At 39.8% G+C, this 20,883-nt stretch overlaps 1 protein-coding gene across 1 annotated transcript in view; it reads right to left on the bottom strand.

Moving 5' to 3' along the window:
- The window catches only part of LOC136243444 (uncharacterized), a 24,590-nt gene extending 3,707 nt beyond the window's left edge, over positions 1-20,883 (bottom strand). The window contains exons 1-30 of the mRNA XM_066034950.1: positions 20,691-20,883; positions 13,239-13,565; positions 12,868-13,179; positions 12,512-12,820; positions 12,142-12,456; positions 11,676-11,981; positions 10,142-10,447; positions 9,771-10,079; positions 9,070-9,396; positions 8,637-8,960; positions 8,222-8,551; positions 7,867-8,169; positions 7,657-7,811; positions 7,408-7,609; positions 7,031-7,354; positions 6,790-6,928; positions 6,533-6,741; positions 6,152-6,478; positions 5,773-6,090; positions 5,392-5,724; positions 4,986-5,327; positions 4,609-4,929; positions 4,200-4,559; positions 3,817-4,143; positions 3,432-3,758; positions 2,155-2,511; positions 1,251-1,565; positions 838-1,164; positions 437-757; positions 47-388 (exon numbers count right to left, since the gene is read on the bottom strand). Coding sequence (XP_065891022.1) covers positions 47-388; positions 437-757; positions 838-1,164; positions 1,251-1,565; positions 2,155-2,511; positions 3,432-3,758; positions 3,817-4,143; positions 4,200-4,559; positions 4,609-4,929; positions 4,986-5,327; positions 5,392-5,724; positions 5,773-6,090; positions 6,152-6,478; positions 6,533-6,741; positions 6,790-6,928; positions 7,031-7,354; positions 7,408-7,609; positions 7,657-7,811; positions 7,867-8,169; positions 8,222-8,551; positions 8,637-8,960; positions 9,070-9,396; positions 9,771-10,079; positions 10,142-10,447; positions 11,676-11,981; positions 12,142-12,456; positions 12,512-12,820; positions 12,868-13,179; positions 13,239-13,565; positions 20,691-20,883 — 9,007 coding nt within the window. The remainder of the gene's footprint in view (positions 1-46; positions 389-436; positions 758-837; positions 1,165-1,250; positions 1,566-2,154; positions 2,512-3,431; positions 3,759-3,816; positions 4,144-4,199; positions 4,560-4,608; positions 4,930-4,985; positions 5,328-5,391; positions 5,725-5,772; positions 6,091-6,151; positions 6,479-6,532; positions 6,742-6,789; positions 6,929-7,030; positions 7,355-7,407; positions 7,610-7,656; positions 7,812-7,866; positions 8,170-8,221; positions 8,552-8,636; positions 8,961-9,069; positions 9,397-9,770; positions 10,080-10,141; positions 10,448-11,675; positions 11,982-12,141; positions 12,457-12,511; positions 12,821-12,867; positions 13,180-13,238; positions 13,566-20,690) is intronic.

The raw sequence follows: 20,883 nt of genomic DNA, 5'->3' as shown, positions 1-20,883 counted from the left end.
CAAATATTACTGTAAAATAATTAACAACAATAATACTCATACATACTTAAACATTCAGCTGAGGCATCTTCAGAGTGTCGACAGTTATGGCTACCAATTCCAATATGACCACAGGCGAATAGGTCAGGCTCAGTTCCAAGACAGTTAACATTGTCTAGCCAAATTGGTCCAGTTCCTTGACCATATCTAGCAAAACCTGGAGCAGCCACAGCATCAGGATATCCAAGTTGACGGCACACCACTCTAGCATCAGTTATTCCCCAGAAGTCATCACAGATAGTACCCCACTGTGCATTGTCCAGTCCACCAGTACTGTTGGTGTAAACTTCTACACGACCCGTATGTTCATTAGGCCCATTAACCAGTCTAACTTGATGGACAGGTACATCTGCAAGTATTGCTCACTTATAAACTTGCAAGTCAAATTACTTCTTACTTGTGCATTGAACACCAGCATCTTCAAAGTGAATACAATTGTGTGTTCCTATTCCATTGTGAGGACACTGATCAAGTCGGGATTCAGTTCCAGTACAGTGTACATTATCAAGCCAAATTGGTCCAGTTCCCTGTCCAAACTGTGATGTACGATAAGCAAACACTGCACGCAGAAAACCAAGCTGTCTACACACAACAGTGGCATCATTCAGATCCCAGAAATCATCACAGACTGTACCCCATTGACCATAAAAGATTTCCACACGACCTTCATTATCAGATGAACCACTAACCAGACGAAGTGTACCATTACTTGTGGTATCTGTGAATAAGCAAAATAGCATTATAAAGTGTACTTGTGTTCCAATAGTTTGTGTATGCATACACAAGTGATTTACTTACTTCCACACCATACACCAGCATCCATTGCATGTGTACAGTTTGTATTTCCCCAACCAGAGAAAGTACAGTCAGAAAGATGCTCTTCATTACCCCTGCAACGTACATTGTCCATCCACACAAATCCAGTTCCCTGGCCAAATGCAGCTGAACTGTACACCTGAATTACTCCAACATAACCCAGTTCTTGGCATACAACCTCAGCATCATTGATGTCCCATAGACTATCACAAATAGTACCCCAAGCATTACTGTAATAGATTTCCACTCGTCCCTGGCCTGGTTGACTACCTCCAACAAGTTGAACTTCAAATTGGTGAGGGCCAGGATCTGTACACGATAAACATCAACTGGAGATAATTGTGCAACACAAATACCAATACATGCAGACAAATATACACATCAATACACAATACCTGAGCATCGAACACCTGCATCTTCAAAATGTATACAGTTGTGTACACCCCAGCCATTGTTGGTACAGTTCCCCAGACAATTCTCAGAGCCACTACACTGCAAATTGTCCAACCAAATTGTACCACTTCCTTGTCCAAAAGCAGCAAAACTTAAAGCAGCTGTTGCTGATCCAAATCCAAGTTGCCTGCAAACAACATTAGCATCAGGGAGACCCCAGAAGTCATCACAGACAGTTCCCCATTGATTCTGATAATAGACCTCTACACGACCTTCAAAATTGTTGACTCCTCCAACCAGTCTTACAGGCGGACAAGCTACAGTCGAAGTGTATATAGCATGGAAAAGTATCTGTATATATATATATATATACATGTCTGAAATACATCTTCAAGGATAATATGAATCTAGAGCCTTAACAATTGTTGATGATTTACATTCTATCACAAAACTTTTATAGCAGACATGGTTGCACAACTTTACTGTTATAATATCAGGGATGGGTCCAGACTTATGGAATGGAGAGGTCAAAATGAACTGAGGCACTACATCGTCTGGTTTGGTAAGGTGAGACCAAAAAAAAGTCACAGCCAGCTGACAATAGCTGCCAACCTCACCAACTACACATTTATCACTGATAAATAAGTATATAAAAATCTTCACATATCTCGCTATACACTGCTCTAATACTGTGACTGCTTTATTGGAGAGACTGCTCTATTAGAGTATCTCGACCTTGATATACTAAAATTTTTTGGAGGGGGGCTAAGAGCCCCCCTTGACCCCCCTCTGTATCCACCCCTGAATATGGCTTCTATTAACAATCTGGTTGACTCTGCACTATATGCATGCCACTAGCTGTTTACATGCATATATACAAGACACTAAGATCACAAAAACACATACGTGCTGTGGTGGTGTTGTCGGTAGCATTAGGTCGACACACAAGGTAGACATCTTCAAAGTGAGCACAGTTGTGTGATCCTGGTCCATTGTTGGCACAATCCCAAATGAAGAATTCAGTACCAGTACACATCACATTATCCAACCAGATTGGTAATCCGGTACCAGCCACAGGAGTACCATCAGCAACTAGTGCACCACCAGGATAACCAAGTTGTCTGCATACAATGTCAGCTTCATCAAGTCCCCAGAAGTCATCACAGACGGTTCCCCACACACCATTGACTTGTACTTCCAATCTACCTTCATTCTCACTTGACCCATTGACCAGTCTCACACCACCATACAGTGGGTCAGTGACTAAATACAAAAATCATTCAATAACATGGAGAAATACAGTAAGTAGGCATCAAATTAGTACTTAGTAACCATATCATCATGCTTTTTGAGATCAAGAGACAAATTTAGTTCTGCATAATAAGGTTAGCTAAAAATGTTACAAGAGTTTGGTAGATATTGAATACTTTAATAGATAATATTTACCAAAAAAAAATGCAGTGCACTACTTTCTTGGTAAATGCTCCTTTTAGATTATTTCAAATGCTATTGTTACTCTCTATCATTATATACAGCTACATGGAGTTCTCCTCCTCTACCACCACATGCTGCAAAACAGCAGTAAAAATTGGCCACTTAGTGGTTAGTCCTTTGATCAAAGAGCAATAAACTGTAGTGAGCACAAAATTATAGTGACTCTCAACACAGCTAAGGTGCACTTTATGATCTCACTATCCCTCCATAGAAATCATATTCTTTTAATTCCACAGGTACCCCTATCATACTATAGTAGCAACACAATGGTGGCAATAAATACTGTATTACTTGGTTAAATTCCATGGCATTTATTACCTTAGTTTATAAAATTGATGCAACTATTCAAATTTGACCACCACTCAATGCTCAAAAGAGATGTTGAAGCCCTTTTATTTTTAAAATCAGCTGTGGCACCACTCAAGTGCAGTGTTAAACCAAGTAAATAATTATGGTAGTTGCTGAAAGTGTCCAGCATTGTGAGTACGGGCAGCGTAATGCAGTAACAAGTATCATAGTTGCAGTGTCAGAAATTGTGCTAAGTGCTAGGTCAATAGTGCCAGGGGATTTTGTGCAGAACCACAACATGCTTTAAGTCTGCTAATTAAAACTGGCTATGCAATCCAAATGACTGATCAAGTAATGATTGCTGTAAAGGCCTTGTGATGTTAAGGTCATTTGTTTATTACCTTGACAGACAGCTCCAGCATCCTCAAAGTGTGAACAGTCATGTACTCCAATGTTGTTGGCGGTACACTCACACAGACTAGCTTCAGTTCCTGCACAACCAAGTTGATCAAGCCAAATTGGACCGGATGACTGGCCAAATGGTGAGAAGCGTGGAGCAGATATAGCTCTAATAAAACCAAGTTGAGTGCAGACAACATTAGCATCCTCCACATCCCATGCATCATCACAGACTGATCCCCAAGTGCCATTGTAAAGAATTTCAACACGTCCTTGCCATGTGTAGTCTCCATCTAGCAGTCGAGACTGACATTGTGTAGGGGTAGGATCTATAATAATAAGAATGTCATCGTTAACTTGGAAAATTGTGAAGGTATTATTACTTACCATCACAAGTCACTTCAACAACTCCTGAAGTACATGGTACATCCCAGCCATAGTAATCACAATCCACCAATCTACCTTCTTCTCCATAACAGAAAACTTCAGTGATCCAAGTGAAAGGATTAGTTGGATTATTTCTCTTTGATTCTAGCCCTTGGTAGCCCAGTTGTCTACATGCTACACCTCCTTCATTTGCACCAAAGAAACTGTTAGCATCACAGATAGATCCCCATTGTCCATTATAGAACACTTGAAGTATTCCTTGGCGTGGTGAACTACCATTCACCAACCGCAGCAATCCATCATCAGGTCGTGAAGGTGGTGGAGAATCTGTCATTAACAAGTAATTCCAGCTATACAATGTTACATGGTGTCACACAACTTACTGGAACACACAACTCCAGCATCATCAGGATGAGCACAGTAGAAAACATCTCCAAGTGGTAAACTGGGGCAGTATGCAAGTTCAGTTTCATTTCCACGGCAGTCAACTAAAGCAATATAAATCTCTCCAGTTCCCTGTCCAAAATATGCATCTCTGGTAGCATTCAAAGCATAAGAATATCCCAACTGTCTGCACACCACCTCGGCATCCCTAATACCCCAATAGGGATCACAAACAGTCCCCCATACTCCATTGTACAAGATCTCCACACGTCCTTGGCTGCCATTGAAAGTGCCAGCAACATCATCAACCAGTCGTACACAGTGTGTACCACAAGGATGAGTTATGTCATTAGTATTAGCTATAGGAATGAAAAGTAAGAAAAGATAACATGAAATCGTGTCTCTTACGTTGACAGATTATTCCAACATCTTCAGAATGAACACAGTTGTGGGTACCCACTCCAGCATGAGCACAATCCAATATACTACTCTCAGTACCAGTACAACCCACATTATCAAGCCATACAGGTCCAGAGCCTGGTCCATAGTAAGTGGATGGAGCCAGTGCACTACTGTAGCCCAATTGTCGACACACAACATCAGCATCAACTTGATTGAAAGCATCATCACACACAGTACCCCACAATCCATTAAAGCATACTTCAAGACGACCAGCATATGGAACTGTGCTGCCATCCAATCTGACAGTATTTGTACCACAAGTTGTCTCTAGATAATTATTAAACAATGATGATATAGTAGTTCAATGTGCATGTTTAATTTACCAAAACAATGGACTCCAACATCTTCAAAGTGTACACAGTTGTGGTCACCCAAAGACTCCGTGATGTTTGGACACAATGTAATGTTTGATTCTGTTCCATTACAAGCAAGATCATCCAGCCATATTGGTTGTGAAGTAGCGCCTTCACCAAATGAACGGAAAGATGCAGGAACACCACCCAGACTGTAACCCAGTTGACGACAGATCACACTGGCATCATTGGCATCAAAAAGATCATCACAGATAGTTCCCCACTGGCCTCCATAAAACACCTCAACACGACCTTCACTTGCAACATCTCCATCAACAAGACGAATATCAAAATTGTTTTCATTGCCAGTATCTAAAGCATACATTACACATTAATGTATTCTCAGTAGTAATTTAGATAATGTATATATGCTTACCACAAACAATGTTGACATCTTGAGCATGAGTACAAGAACTAGTTCCTCCTCCTATCTCAACTGTACATTCTGACAAGCTGTTTTCAGTACCATGACAACCAACACTGTCAAGCCAAACAGGACCAGTTCCTATTCCAAATGTAATGGAAGAGCTTAACACCAAGCCCCCTGATGGATAGCCTAATTCTCTGCAAGCCACACTTGCAGCTGCTTGATCAAACCCATTTCGGCAGACAGTACCCCATGCTCCATACAAATAAACTTCTAGAATACCAGATGAAGTATTAGGGTTAGGGAACAATCTGAGAGTAAAGGGATCTATAGCTCCACCACCTAAACAAAGGAAATTAAATGGTTATTCAAATTGTGCAATGTATCTACCTCCACATCGAACACCAACATCTTCAAAGTGAGCACAATTGTGATCACCAAATGGAGCAGCTGGACATTGGAACAAGGTGTTCTCATGTCCATCACATTGTATATCATCCAACCAGATGGTGCCGTTGCCTTGTCCAAAGTATCCATTTCCAAAAGCAATAGCATTAGTAGCAGTGTAGCCAAGTTGTCTGCACACCACAGCTGCATCAACACTACCAAAAAGATCATCACAAACTGTTCCCCACTGTCCATTCCACAATATTTCCAAGCGACCCTCATACTCATTGCTGCCACCAACAAGACGGATGGCTGGGGGTACTGTATAGAAAATCAAACACACATTAACTTCATCCAACCTCAACATTATTTAGCTACTTACAGCCACAGATCAATCCGGCATCTTCTCCATGGAAACAGTTGTGAACACCAAATCCATTATGGGTACAGTCAATCAGTTGAGTCTCTGATCCTGTACAGAATAAATTATCCAACCAGATTTCTCCTGTTCCTTGTCCATAAAAGGCACGTGTTCTTGTTGCTACAAATGGTAGTCCCAATTGACGACAAGCAACTCTACCATCGTTTGCACTCCAGAAGTCATCACAGACAGTTCCCCATACACCATCATGGCATACTTCAACACGACCTTCAAAGTCATCAGCACCTCCCACAAGACGAATATCACCTTCGGTACAAGTAGTTTCATCTGTGAAGGAGAACCGCACATCATGTAAGTGCAGTCATATGGCTTGTAACAGACTTGATCCAGTGCATCCAACACCAGCATCTTCAGAATGTGTACAATCATTGTTTCCCCAGCCATTGTGTTGACACTCAGACAAATAGTGATCTCCAGTAGTACACTGTACTTCATCCAACCAGATACGATGGTCTGGGTCTACACCACCAAAAAAGCTGCCTGTGTAGGCTCTAAGTGCATCACCAAATCCAAGTTGACGACAAACAACACTGAAACATTAAGATTGAGTAAAACATTGATTTTCAAAAGATACGTACCCAGCAGCTACTATATCCCAGTTATCATCACATACTGTTCCCCAACTTCCATTATAGTACACCTCAACACGACCTTCAAACTGGTTATTACCACCTTCTATTCGAATTGGAGCTTGCACAAGTGGTGTGGTAGTGCTAGCTAAAGGTTACAGAACATTAAATAATTTACATATATACACGTATGTGTATGGCATTCATAATTATAATAGTAACATTTTATATTATTTAAGTCATCACATACATGAGCAGATGACACTGGCATCTTCACTGTGATCACAGTTGCTGTTGCCCCATCCTGAGGATATGCACTGACCAAGTAGTTGTTCAGCACCATGACACTCTACATCATCCATCCAGATTGTGCCTGTTCCTTGTCCAAATTGAGCCCTTCTAGGAGCCTCAACTGCATTTGCATATCCCAACTGATAGCATACTACATTAGCATCATTGATGTCCCAGTCATCATCACAAACAGTGCCCCAAGAGTCTCCAAAGAAGATCTCTACCCGTCCTTCATTTTCTGTACTTCCATCTACCAATCTAACATTAAAAGTCCTATCATCATCTAAGAGGAAACATCAAATTACAACTGGGTTATATCATCTACTACAGACTTACTTGCACACACTACACCAGCATCTTGTGAATGATCACAATTGTCAGCCAATGTTCCTAGTCCTGGATTTGTGCAAGCACCAATGTTTCCTTCCTGGCCTGTACACTGCAAGTTATCAAACCATACAGGACCATTTCCTTGACCATAGAAAGCATTAACAGTAGCATCAACAGCTCGTAGGTATCCAAGTTGATGACACACAACCTGTGGTGATTCAATATGCAATATACAGCCTTGTATTTCTGTCTCACATTGGCATCAGTTATTCCAAAGCCATTATCACAGATTGTTCCCCATTGTTTGTTGGCCAGTAACTCAACACGTCCATCGTAATCAGAGAAACCATCCACTAAACGTACTTGGTAGTTGTTTTGTGGTGGTAGTGTTCCATTGACTGGTGACTCAGCTGAAATAGTTAGAAAGCACTTCACAAATAACAAGAGCAATTAAAGAAAACTTACTGTAACATTCAATATATACTTGAGAGCAGGAAGTTGTGGCAACTGTGTAGTTGCAATTTTGGACAGAGGTTGCATCTTCTGGGCATTGGATAATGGTGGCACCAGAACTGCAACTTGCTGGTCCAGTTGAGTAACGGTAGAGTCCAGGAAACCCTAGTTGAGAACAAATCACTTCTCCATGTTGTCTACTGAAGCTGTCACCACAGAAACAGGTCCAGGCTGAGTTATCACACACCTCAGCTCTACCCTGGTAGTAATCATTACCATTGAGTCTGACATTTCCATTTGGAGGGCAAACATAATCTAGAAGTATTAATAACATCTAGAGGCACATTTATATACAGTAAAATTTTACCTGTAGTTACACATTCCACTCCAGCATCTTGATTGTGAGTACAATCATTGATCATCCATCCCTTGTTAGGGCAGTCCTCTAGTCGAGATTCACTAGTATTACACTGTAGGTTATCCAGCCAGATGGGACCTTCACCAGCTCCAAAATATGCTGAACCATAAGCTCTTCTTGCTCCTTGGAATCCCAGTTGTCTACATGCTACATCAGCATCTTGAAGTGACCATTCATCATCACACACAGTGCCCCAAATTCCATTGTAGCAATACTCAACACGTCCACTATTGGTAGCATTAGAACCATTCAGTCTGATACTGTTTCCTGGACACGGGCCTGTGAAAGAATCAACAATAATTATATACTAAGTTGGAAATTGGAATCTGCAGTATTGATCTCTTTAGTCACCAATTGTACTCACTTGGCATACAGAATACTCCAGCATCTTCAAAATGGTTACAGTTTTCTATACCCAGTCCATTATGTGAACACTGTACCAGCTCAGTCTCAGTTCCATCACATCCGAGATTGTCCAATAATATGTTACCAGTGCCTTGTCCAAAATGGGCAAAACTGTATGCCATTGCTCCATCAGTGGGGTACCCCAGCTGACGACATGCTACTTGAGCATCCAAGTTATCCCAAAGATCATCACACACTGTACCCCATGCAGTATTACATCCAGTACGAATCTCCACTCTTCCTTCATTAGGTGCTGTACCACCCACCAATCTTATACGTCGATCTAAAGAAATATGATAAACAGTTAGGGCATGCAAGTATTAAAATAATGGTATAATCATATGTCATGTGAAGCCAGTTGTGGAGCCATATTAATATATATATATAATTACTTGCAGGACAAGGATTGCATCTCACACCAGCATCTTCATTATGACCACAGTTGTGAGAGAAAATTGCTCTAGCTGGACAATCAAGAATTGAACTCTCATTGCCCACGCATCGTACATCATCAAGAAGAATTGGTCCAGAACCTACACCAAATCCTGCACGTAGTACTGCTGCACTAGCACCAAGGAATCCCAGCTGATTACACACAACATTAGCATCATTGATGCCCCATAGGTCATCACAGATTGTTCCCCAACGACCATTCCAGAAAAGTTCCACTCGACCTTCAGTCTCATCACGTCCACCACTTAGTCTGACTGTACCTCTATCTAAAGAAAATGTAGTGCATATGCTATAATATACAGTATCACGCTTCAAATGATTTATCATTTTCATAAATCACTCATTACATTATTCATGTGTTATTGCAAAAGTTTTATGATGATAAACAAAATATACATATTCAATCCCATTAGTATTTCTTCAGTTATGGCAGTTTTATTACATATGACCTAATAATCAGTTCATAAATGCCTTATGATACTTTAAAAGTAACTTCAAAGGCTTAAAACTACTTTAACAGTGTAACAGATGAGCTGCAACACTGAAAGTCATGCATTTCCTTATATGTATGTGCTCCGGGCGTCATGCATACATATCAGGCAATGCACTCCTGCCACTGTTACAACTATGTTTTGCTTACCTGGAACAGGACAGAACACTCCAGCATCCTCACTGTGACCACAATTGTGGATTGTTTCTCCATTGTGTGGACAATCAAATATGTTTGATTCACTTCCAGTACATCGAAGGTTGTCTAGAATAATGTCACCAGTTCCTTGTCCAAACTGAGCTCTGGGGTATGCAATAACTCCAGCTGTTTCAAAGCCTAACTGTTTACAGATAACAGTGGCATCAGTAGTGTCCCAAAAGTCATCACACACAGTGCCCCAGTTTCCATTGTGAAATACTTCAACTCTACCTTCATTGGGACAATTGCCATCTACTAAACCTGTATTTTGTAAAATAGACATATAAATGTTTACATATTAGCTGCACAATATCGGTACTTACGGACTGGAATACAGCTTGCCCCAGCATCTTCGGTATGATCACAATTGTGCGTACCAGTGGGACTACCTTTATTGCAATTGAAAAGGTTTACACCAGCAAAACCACACCAAAGATCATCCAGCCATATGCGTCCAGTTCCACCACCAAACCCTCGTATGTTCTCACTTGCTCCATATGGGAAACCAAGTTGTCGGCAAGCCACACTGGCATCATTTAGATCCCAGGAATCATCACAAACAGTGCCCCATTCACCCATTGTGAATACTTCCACGCGGCCATGGTAACTTGTGTTTCCAGCAGCCAAACCTAAACATGCATTAATGACTATCAATTTGTACTTGTACACTTTTTGCACTGTTTGCTTACAAAATTCATATATAACAATAAACTAAAACAGCCAAATTAGTTAAAAGAGTCCACGGAGCCTTCTAGGTTAAAAGAGTTTTACAATCAAAGCTAGATAGTGGACCAAGAAACAATGACTGCAATGATGATGATTAAGTCAATAACTGAAATTTTGACAATTTTGTCTGCACTGTCATTATTAACTTTACTTTCCATGAACTTTGTTACAGTAATTTTATTGGCAGCCACCTATGAACTTCTGCAATTTTTGCTCAGCCGATGCGATGTCGATTGTCTTTTGCACAAAAACATTTTAGATATAAGTCAACTATGTGGTGGAATGCTTTACCTGAGGAAATGGTGATGGCAAGAGATTTTTCTGATGAACTGTTTTTATGTTTATTGTCAGTTACTTAATTGATTTTGTAATTATTTTCTGTATGTTTTGTGTTGTATTCTTGTGGTTGTATCATGTGTCATGTACTATATACCATAATGTATGTGTGTTTGTAGTGTTTTTTTCTTGTTGTTGTGTGTACTCAACCAGGGAAGAACGGCTGGGGCCAACTGGTTTTGAGTTTAAATTATAAATCAAATCAAATCAATCAAATTATGATATCTCTCAACATTTTAATTCTCCATTACTCCCAACTTTGTTGTATCACTTCTCTTTTATGATTGCAAGCCTCAAAAGTTATATATGCAGAACAGCTTTTTTTGCACTCCAATACAACATGGCACTCATTCCAATTGAACTTGTTGAAAAATTTATTTCTAGAACTTTCAAACTAGAATTTTATAAGGTAGGGATGCAGATATCTGGCAAGGTTGGTTTAGCAGTTTGGGCTTTAGTCAGCTGGATATAGTGTTACTACACAACATGTACAATGGCTGCTGTGATCATTCTACCCAGTAGGGGGGTGACTCACAAACATATAGCTACAAACTGGTTAATGCTGACAAATACAAGAAGACTGCCACACTGTTTGTTGCCAGCAGACAAGTTAAATGCTTGTATTATGCTGCATAGTATGTGGAGTACTTTAGTTGTTAACTGATTTGACTCCAAATTCAGCTATTCTTTAGTTATACTAGGTAATTAATCTCTTGAAATTACATATGTAATATTCATGACCCCTACTGGTACTATAATGATACTGCAATAACAATTTGAACCAGTTATACTTACGAATGTTAGTGCACACAACACTGGCATCTTCATTGTGTCCACAGTTGTGGTTTCCTGGGCCATTGTGTGGGCAGGAGAACAGATCAGTCTCATTTCCAGTACACCGAAGGTTGTCCAGCCAAATTTGTCCTCTTCCTTGTCCAAATTCTGCAAGTCTTGGCCAAGTAGCAGCTGTACCATATCCCAGTTGTTGGCATACTACATTGGCATCATTTTGAGACCAAAAGTCATCACAGACTGTGCCCCATGTTCCATTGTAGTTAACCTCTACTCTTCCTTCATTATCAGCATTGCCTCCAATAAGTCCTACAGACAATAAATTGTGTTAAATACATATAACCAGCAATTACATAACACTTGTGTTACACCAAGTCATGTGATAATCACAAGACCATAAGATAGTGGAACTAACACTAATCACAATACACCTAGCTACAGTAGAACCACATAACCACATGGGACTTACGAACAGTTGGGCAACTGACACCAACATCTTCAGCATGAGTACAGTCATGGAATGTAATAATACCACAGTAGAACAATGATCCCAACATAGCAGAAGAATCACAATTTGCATTGTCAAGTAAAATAGGACCAGTGCCTTGACCATAGCCTGCTCGGCTTCGCCATGAAATAGCTGGAGTCTGTGCACCCCACTGCCTGCAAGCTGTATCAGCATCAGGTCGACCAAAGACATCATCACAGACTGTTCCCCAAGTGTTATTTCTATAAACTTCTATCCGACCTTCACTTGATTCACCAGCAGTACCATTGATTAGTCCTAATGAATGTCAGTTAACTGATGGAGTCAACCATCTAAGTGATAAATCACTCACTTATATTTCTCAGACAGCGTACTCCAGCATCTTCTGAATGAGTACATGCTGTGTTGGCATCAGTACTGAATGAACAGTCAAGAATGCTATTCTCAGTTCCTGTGCAATCTACATTTCGAATTTGTATTATACCAGATCCTTCACCAAACGCAGCAAGTCCATATGAATACTCAGCACCAGGGTAGCCTATTTGACGACAGAAAACATCAGCATCTATTTGACCCCAGCGATCATCACAAACTGTACTCCAAGCACCGTTACGAAATATCTCTACACGGCCCTCATAGACAACAGGACCATCAACCAATCCTAGTAGAATTCAAATTAATATTTTAACATAGTACAAGATTCCTTACTAGCATCCATGCAAATTAATCCAGCATCTTTACTGTGATCACAATTGTGTGAAGTGTTTCCAACTCTCGCCCTGCAGTCCTGTACTCGATTCTCATTCCCACGACAGTCAAGATTATCCAAAAGAATGGGTATATTCTCATTAGCTCCAAATGACAGCTGGCGTAAAGTGTCAACAACAGTTCCAAAGCCCAACTGTTGACATGCCACAACACCATCTGCAAGGTTCCACCAATCTTCACAGACAGTCCCCCACTGTCCCTGTACATACACTTCAATTCTTCCCTCTAGTGTATTGGAACCATTAACAAGTCCTATGATGAACAGTGATTTACATGTAGTTATGGCTTTAATTAGCTAGGTATTGACTCACTGATGTCATTTTCACACACAACACTGGCATCTTCAGAATGGGCACAGTTGTGAGTACCAGCTGGTGTGAAACTTGGACACTGCAAGAGGTTCTCTTCATTTCCTGTACACAGCAGATCATCAAGTACTATTGAACCTTCTCCCTGCCCATGTGAGGCACGCTGAAGTGCTCGTAGAGCACCTGGGTAACCAAGTTGTCTGCAAACAACACGAGCATCATTCAAGCTCCAAAAGTCATCACAGACAGTTCCCCAGCAACCATTGTACCAGATCTCAACACGACCTTCTGCTGGTCTGTATCCATCTACCAGACGAACATCTCCAGCTTCTGTTTACAACAAGAAAACAAGAAAAATTGTCTGAACCCTATGTAGCTAAAAGCTATAACTAATTTAATGGTTGGGTGAATTATAGCTATGTAGCAATATAGGCTAACCCGGCGGTCTGAATTGTAGCTACCAATTTTGGTTATAGTGAATCATTAGTGATTTCAGAGTGAATTATTCAGCCAAAAGAACATAGCTATATGACTGTATGGCTATACCGTGGGCAGTCCCCTGACTCCCAACGACTCTGAGAGGCCACGCATGCCGTGACACCGCATCACATCAGCAGTTAGCTACAACAAACGGCAAGAGGTTGCACTGAGGCGCACTACATGATTCACTACTATAAATTCAAACTGGTAGTATACACTTATAGCAGAAGGAGGAAAATTTATAGTTATGTAGTGCTTACCTTGTGCGTAAGAACTGCTAACAAGAACTGCGAAAATAAGAACGGACAAGAGGGAAGCGCGCCCCTTTTCTTGCATCCAGTACCGTTGACGCGAACTTCGTATATATAGTATAGACCTATAGCTATAGCTAGTATACGCAGAGTTATTCTGTAGACTACAATAAACAAAGCTAGCTAGCTACCACTCATGAACGAGTTCCGCTGCAGACTACCAAAGTTACGCTGCAGTTGCTGCATAAAACTGCAAAGGAATGGGTGGGGCATGCATACAGAATAAGATCATCGACCTTTTATAGTCTCGTACCCTGACCGCGACTATCATACAGTACTGTAGTACTGTATATAGATGAATGAAGAACTTGGCTTTTCTCTAAAACCAGCCTCAGTTTCCCTTCGTGACAGCTTGGCAGCATTGGTTATGCACAGGTAAGCCCAAAAATGTCTTCGGACCAATTAGCTAACCCCAAACCCTTCCAAAAAGCTTCTATGGAATTTTCAAAAATTTCTATTTTATGCTGAACCAACTAGCTAGCTAACTGATGTCTCCAGCCAAGCATAACTCAACAATGGATAAGGCTACAGACTTGATTTCTTCACTGTTCAACGTTGCTTGGTCCCTATAGTAGGCATTCCAGTATCCGAGATTTTTAAATAAAAAAATTCTCCGTATATTCCCCAATAGAACCCTGGCACAAAACAATAACTCGCGTTTAACTTGGGATTGCTCCGTAGTCCGAGCTCCAATGAGGATGAAAATCGCTATGGGGTTTGTCCACACGCTGATCATCATGAAAATCCTAGTTTTGTCGTGCGCGTTACATATAAGTAAGTTTTGTGTTGTTTTGTAATCTTTTCAAGCCTTGTAATGTATGTAGAATACTTTAAAACTTAAAAAAAAACATAGGGTCGGGTGGAGGGTAGTCACTGGTGCTTACTTTAAAGTGCGTAGTTACTTCGCTCGGGTTAGCGATTGTCAGCTCCAGAGCAATTTTCTGGTGGCTGTTTCATCAGCTCAAAAATACAAACCACTTCAAAGTCAGCATAACAACGCCGTAATTGAAACCACAGCTTCACCTTAGGTATTGTTGCATCATTGTGGCACCTCCACTTTAGTTGTTTGCCTTTATAAGTTGTTAATTTGATGTTTTTACTTACTTGAGATATGGCACTTACCTATGGGTATACACCATTGTATTGAGAAGTGTGCAGTAGGTGAAACATGTTTGCTCACCACAAAGCATACAAAGATTGTTGAGATCCGATAACATCTGAAGTTACTCTCATTACATGTACAAACCTGCAGCTAGAAGCAACTGCAGTTTCAAGACAGTCCAGATTGCTAGATGGCTTCCTGATTCAATTGTGCCATTTTTCCCTTTAAAATGTATGGGGAGCCCCGGAGAAAAAATGTACCCTTTTTTTCAGTTTTAAAGCACTGTGCATGCCAAAGTAGTTAATACCAACCCAACAAACTATATATTTCTGAGATCGGCAATCAATAATACTCTATCTATTAAGCATATAAGAGTCCATTTTTCCAAAATTTAAAAATTGGGCTGGAATGCCTACCTATAGATGTGCTTTTTCACCAACCGCAGTACGTATATGTATACAATACATGCATCATATGATGGACTTGCCTTTCTTGGCCACCACTTTTGATTTCAAACTTTTCACCCAGGCATTTTTTTAAGGTCGCGTCATTTTTTCACAGCTTGGCTGTTTTTGTGTGGATTTATTTAACAGTACTATAAATTACATGTTGGTAGATATGCATCAAAGTTAGGTGACTTGGGATGTTTGTACTGCATGCAAGGACAATTTTAAGGTAAAATGGTATAACTGTGCACATGGGGATCAAAGTTATTTGTGAAATCCTGCCAGTTTAGCTACTGAAATTTGATGGTAACGAAAGGTTGTGTAAGTCGATTACTGGTAAGCTGTTAATTAAATGTTCGAGGTAATGTACAGATGTGTTCAAGTTTGTTATGAGAAGAAGACCTTGTAGAGTGGTGGCAGAATTTGGATTGATTTAATAAGCAATTTAAAAGATTATAAGTAGCTATACAGGACATTTCTTCATCCTTAATCAGAAAAAGGAGGATACAGTGTAGAGGTAGTACCTATAATATCTTCTTTTATTATTACTCATCAGCTATTCATTCCACTTATATACACCTTCATATGTAACAGACGAGACTATAATACAACAAAATATACTTAATTCATTTCCACCAGGGACAATCAATTTTTTGCATTATTTTGATTCAGAATAGTCTGCCTGCAACTGTTGTGATGACTGCATTGGTAACTAAGCCATGAGTGTAATAGGATGTATGAGTGCTATCTTCACTAGTTCTCCACAAGTAGTCAGCTAGTTGCTATCATTGTTTTAGCTAGCTTCATTACTGCTTCTATGTTACAACATTGCATAAGTCCCCATAGTTGTTGTTGTGTGCATGGTCATGCATATATTCATCATGTGACTTACCACTATTAATTGAGGTGTATTGTGTTACAACAGTGCAAGGTCACAGTTCTCATACCATCATGCATGTGGTCAGTACATACTTACATAATCACTTTAAAGTTGTCTCATGACCATGTATATATACACATCAGTGAGACTAGCACCAAAAGTACAGTGAAATAGTTTTAATTGCACTAGTTATGATTTTTGAAATACTTATGTGAGTGTTGTGTAATCTCAAGTATATATAAATGATCCCACATGCATATGTACTGAGTGGTGGTTCACTACAAAACATAATACAAGCTATACTGTGGCTTTTAATTTGTTGATATAAGGCCACAACAGTCGTATTAGAACATTGCTACATATAGGCTATATACTACCATACTGTGTGATAGTACTGTGTAGTAGGGATAATGAAGGTTTGCATTTTCCATGAAAAATATTGACCAAAAATTAGTATCTTCATGGTACCTTGGCAGTATTGTTTAGGTATAATCAAGTTCAAAAGTTCACTAAATAGGGAGGGCCATCCCTATTTTAATTATGTACTCTTGGTGTGACCCAAAATACTTCCAGTAAATTGCTTTATAGCTACAATTTCAATTTTCCCATTTGGTGGAATGTTTACTGACTGACGACTAACTTCCAGACAAGTGCAACTCGATTAACAGCTATAAGGCTACCGGCTTGATTTTTCACTGGTATATGTCACTTCAGGCACCCGTTCACAAACCACAGTATGTACAATGCACGCATTGTCCTCTTGAGTGTTTGATTTCCTTTTGCCGGCAGCTTAACTTACCGACAAGGTGTTGATTCACAGTAGCAACCCAATGGGCCTGTGTTTCCTATCATGCTGGTTTGTTATGATTTATATGTAGGCCATTTAAGATAGGAATTAAATTTACACTTCAGGTGATGATCCCCCTTGTTTAGGCATCATACAGTACTATCATACAGTATGATAGTACTGTATAGTAGGGACCACAAAGGAGTAGACATGGCCCACGAACTAATATCACCAAAAAACAGCCTCAATTTCCCATGACGACGCAAAGAGGCAGTATTGGTTAGGTAAAACTAAGCCCAAACAAGCTTTCAGATCGACCCAAAACACTTTCAACAAGTTGCTACAGAATTTTAAAATAATATATTTAACGGAATTTCCTACTGACTGCCGTGACTGAGTAAGACACTGACTGATGCCTTCAGACAAGCATAACTCAATAACAGCTAAGGCTACGGGCTTGGTTTTTTTCACTGTTCGACATTGCTTTGGCCCAACAGGTGCCTTTTGGCATACCGTAGTACGTACAATGCATTCTTCATGGACTTACCAGTGTCCTCCTTTGTGTCCCATTCATCTTTGCTGACAGCAAAAAGTGTCGATTTGGCGATAGCACGTGATGGCTTCCCTTCGTAACGGAAATCGTCCATATTTGTTATAGTGGCTATTTTAATTGCAGAGGTGCTTTTCGAACAGTTCTTGATTTGAAATGCTGCGTAACAGGTTGAACATAGCTGACAACAAAGCATAATGAATGCTTCGCCTTTCAGACGATAATTGGGGTGCGTAGCACCATTTCAGATGTGGTATGCATGGATTCACCAGTCATAATAATTATTTACAAAAAAGTTAGCAAACAAGTACACAGAAAAATTTGGAATTTTCAACTAGAGTAGGGACCATAGTACATCGATAAAAAAGTACTGAAACAAGCTGGAGTAGTGCATAATATTAAATCACAGTAAAACAATAAGAAGTGCTATATCCCTACCATAGCTGTACTCAAGATACCATAATGGAAATGCACAGTAGGGATACAACACTTCTTAGTGATTTAATATTGTGCACTACTCCAGCTTGTTTCAGTACCTTTTATCGATGTGCTATGGTCCCTAGCTACTATAGTTGAAAATTCCAAAGTTTTCTGTGTACTTGTATTTTATTGTAATGTGCCCTACTAGCTTATATAATTCCCAATTTTTTCCTTACACTTGTTTAATTGGAACTTCTTTATACTTGAAGACCAATATATTTTGGCTGCATTATATAGCTGCAGAAGTTTCTCTCTTTCAGAGATAAAAATCCATACCTTTGAAAGCATATTGGATGCATATGGTTAATTGTGGTATATATCATACTGAAAGTCCAATTGCAAGTTTGGTGCTAGCCAGGGGCGGATACAGGAGGGAGGGGGGGAACTCTTTACCCCACATCCAAAATTTTTTAATCAAGGTACTCTAATAGAGCAGTGTGTAGCAAGCTATGTAAGGATTTTTATGTACTTTATCAATGATAAGACCATGCATGCTGGCAAACTTGATTACTTGTTTCTCATCCGCAAAAATTTGGATTTTCATGCGGGCGGGTATTCATCATTAAAGAAAACACTCCAAATCAAGCTGTCTGTTACTATAGACCTTTTACAGGTAAGTTGCTGCCATAGCAACATCCGGCATTTTGGAGTACAACCTGTTTTGAAACCCTGGTAGTGTGGGGGGAAGCGTACATTTAACCAGGCCAACCTTTGCTGTGGAATGCAGAAGAAGCTCTACTTCCTGGGTATTGTTTTACTCTTATAGAAGGCAACGCTACCAGGGTTGCAAAACGGGTTGTACTCCAAGATGGCGGATGTTGCTATGGCAGCAGCTCACCTGAAAAGGTTCTATAAAGGGTAGCTAAAGCCTTGAAAGAACTAGTACTTATGTTTTACCACTGTTTCTGTGGTGCAAGTGACATTCACTGTGCTGTAAAATGATAGCCACTGGCAGCCTTCTTAGCATCAAAATACTTTTGCACGCATGTGATTGATAACAGCAATAATGAAATTAGAGGAGATGGGGTAAAAAGGAATGCGGGTGGGGATCAGAAACAATTAATCAAGTTTGCCTGGCCTAAATGCATAGTTGGTGGTGAGGTGGGCAGCTAAAGGCTGGCTGTGGCCTTCTTCTTCTTCTTCTTCTTTTTTTTTGGGTCTCACTTTAAATTATACAAACCAGCTAGTGCCTCAATTCATTTTGACTCCCCCTTTCCATAAGTCTGGATCTGCCCCTGATGCTAGCTATGCAGTCTAATATTATTATTAGTAGTAGTAGTATAGCTAGTTCAAATTTTTCTTTCTATTAATTGTTAAGAATGTAAAGGCAATGCCTGTATATCCTGCATGAGTGTGTGCATTGTGTGAATTTACTAACAATCATACATATTATTATGCCAGTAATTATTAGTCTCTTCTTAAAGGTAATTCAGTGATTCAGAGTTTACTGCTTGATAGGGTAAATCGTTCCTATTATTAATCGCTCTCACTGAAAAATTCGGCTGTATGAGTATACTTGAAAAAAATTTAAGTTGTGGCCCCTTGTGCTGTTATATGTTGCTGGATGGAAAAGGGTGGATGTGTCCATGTCAAACTGATTGTGTAAAAGTTGGTAGGTAAAAACCATGTCATCTCTCTTACGTCTGTATTCCAAGGATGGTAAGTTTAGGGATTTCAACCTACGGCATGGCAGCTAGTGATGGAACAATTCTAGTAGCTCGTCTCTGGACACTTTCAACTCTCTTGATATCCTAGTTATAAAAGGGTCTCCAGACAAGATTACCATATTCAATGATAGGCTGAACTAGTGACTTACATAAAACTGGTAGTGTGTCCATGGTAATATACTCAAATGACTTATTTATTAATGATAGGACTCTATTTTGCTTTTTGTACAACTTTTGATGTTTGTTGATGGAATTTTAGTTGTGTGTCCATTTTAATGCCAAGATCTCTCACACTATCAATATTTCAATAATCGTGCCATTCAGTGTGTAGGAAATCTGATAGTGGCGTGAACCAATACGGAGGACCTTATACTTGGTAATGTTGAATGATAAAAGCCATTGCTTGGACCAGCAGAAGAGAGCATCAATGTCCTTTTGCAGTTCTCTAACATCTTCGGGAGACTTAATACATCAAAAAGATTTGGTATTGTAAGCAAATAACACAAGGGAACTCTTATCTATAGTAGGGAGGTCGTTTACATAAATGGCAAACAATAGGGTCCCAAGATGGAGCCTTGAGGAACTCCACTCCTAACAGATGACCACAGAGAAAAATTTGTTTCCTGTGTACAAGAAAATACTTCGAAGATTTCCTGAGATTCTGCAAGCTTCAAGCTTTAACAAGAGTCTTGAGTAGGGTACAGTGTCAAAAACTTTCTGGAAGTCAAAGTAAATGACATCAATTGGTATACCTGACTGATCTATTACATTAACTAGTTGAGTATTGCATGATCTATATGTGGAATAAATCCATGCTGGTGTGGGGATAGCAGGTTGTTGTCCAACAAGTGAGTTAGCTTCGAGTACTTTACAGGTAACAGAAGTGATACTAACTGGTCTATAGTTTGCAACATTGCGCTGGCTAGCAGACTTATGAATGGGCAT

Source organism: Dysidea avara, chromosome 13, assembly GCF_963678975.1.
Source record: "Dysidea avara chromosome 13, odDysAvar1.4, whole genome shotgun sequence".
In the NCBI taxonomy this organism is placed as follows: Eukaryota; Metazoa; Porifera; class Demospongiae; order Dictyoceratida; family Dysideidae; genus Dysidea; species Dysidea avara.
Note: the sequence above shows the minus strand (reverse complement) of the source record. Positions and strands in the feature narration are given on the sequence as shown.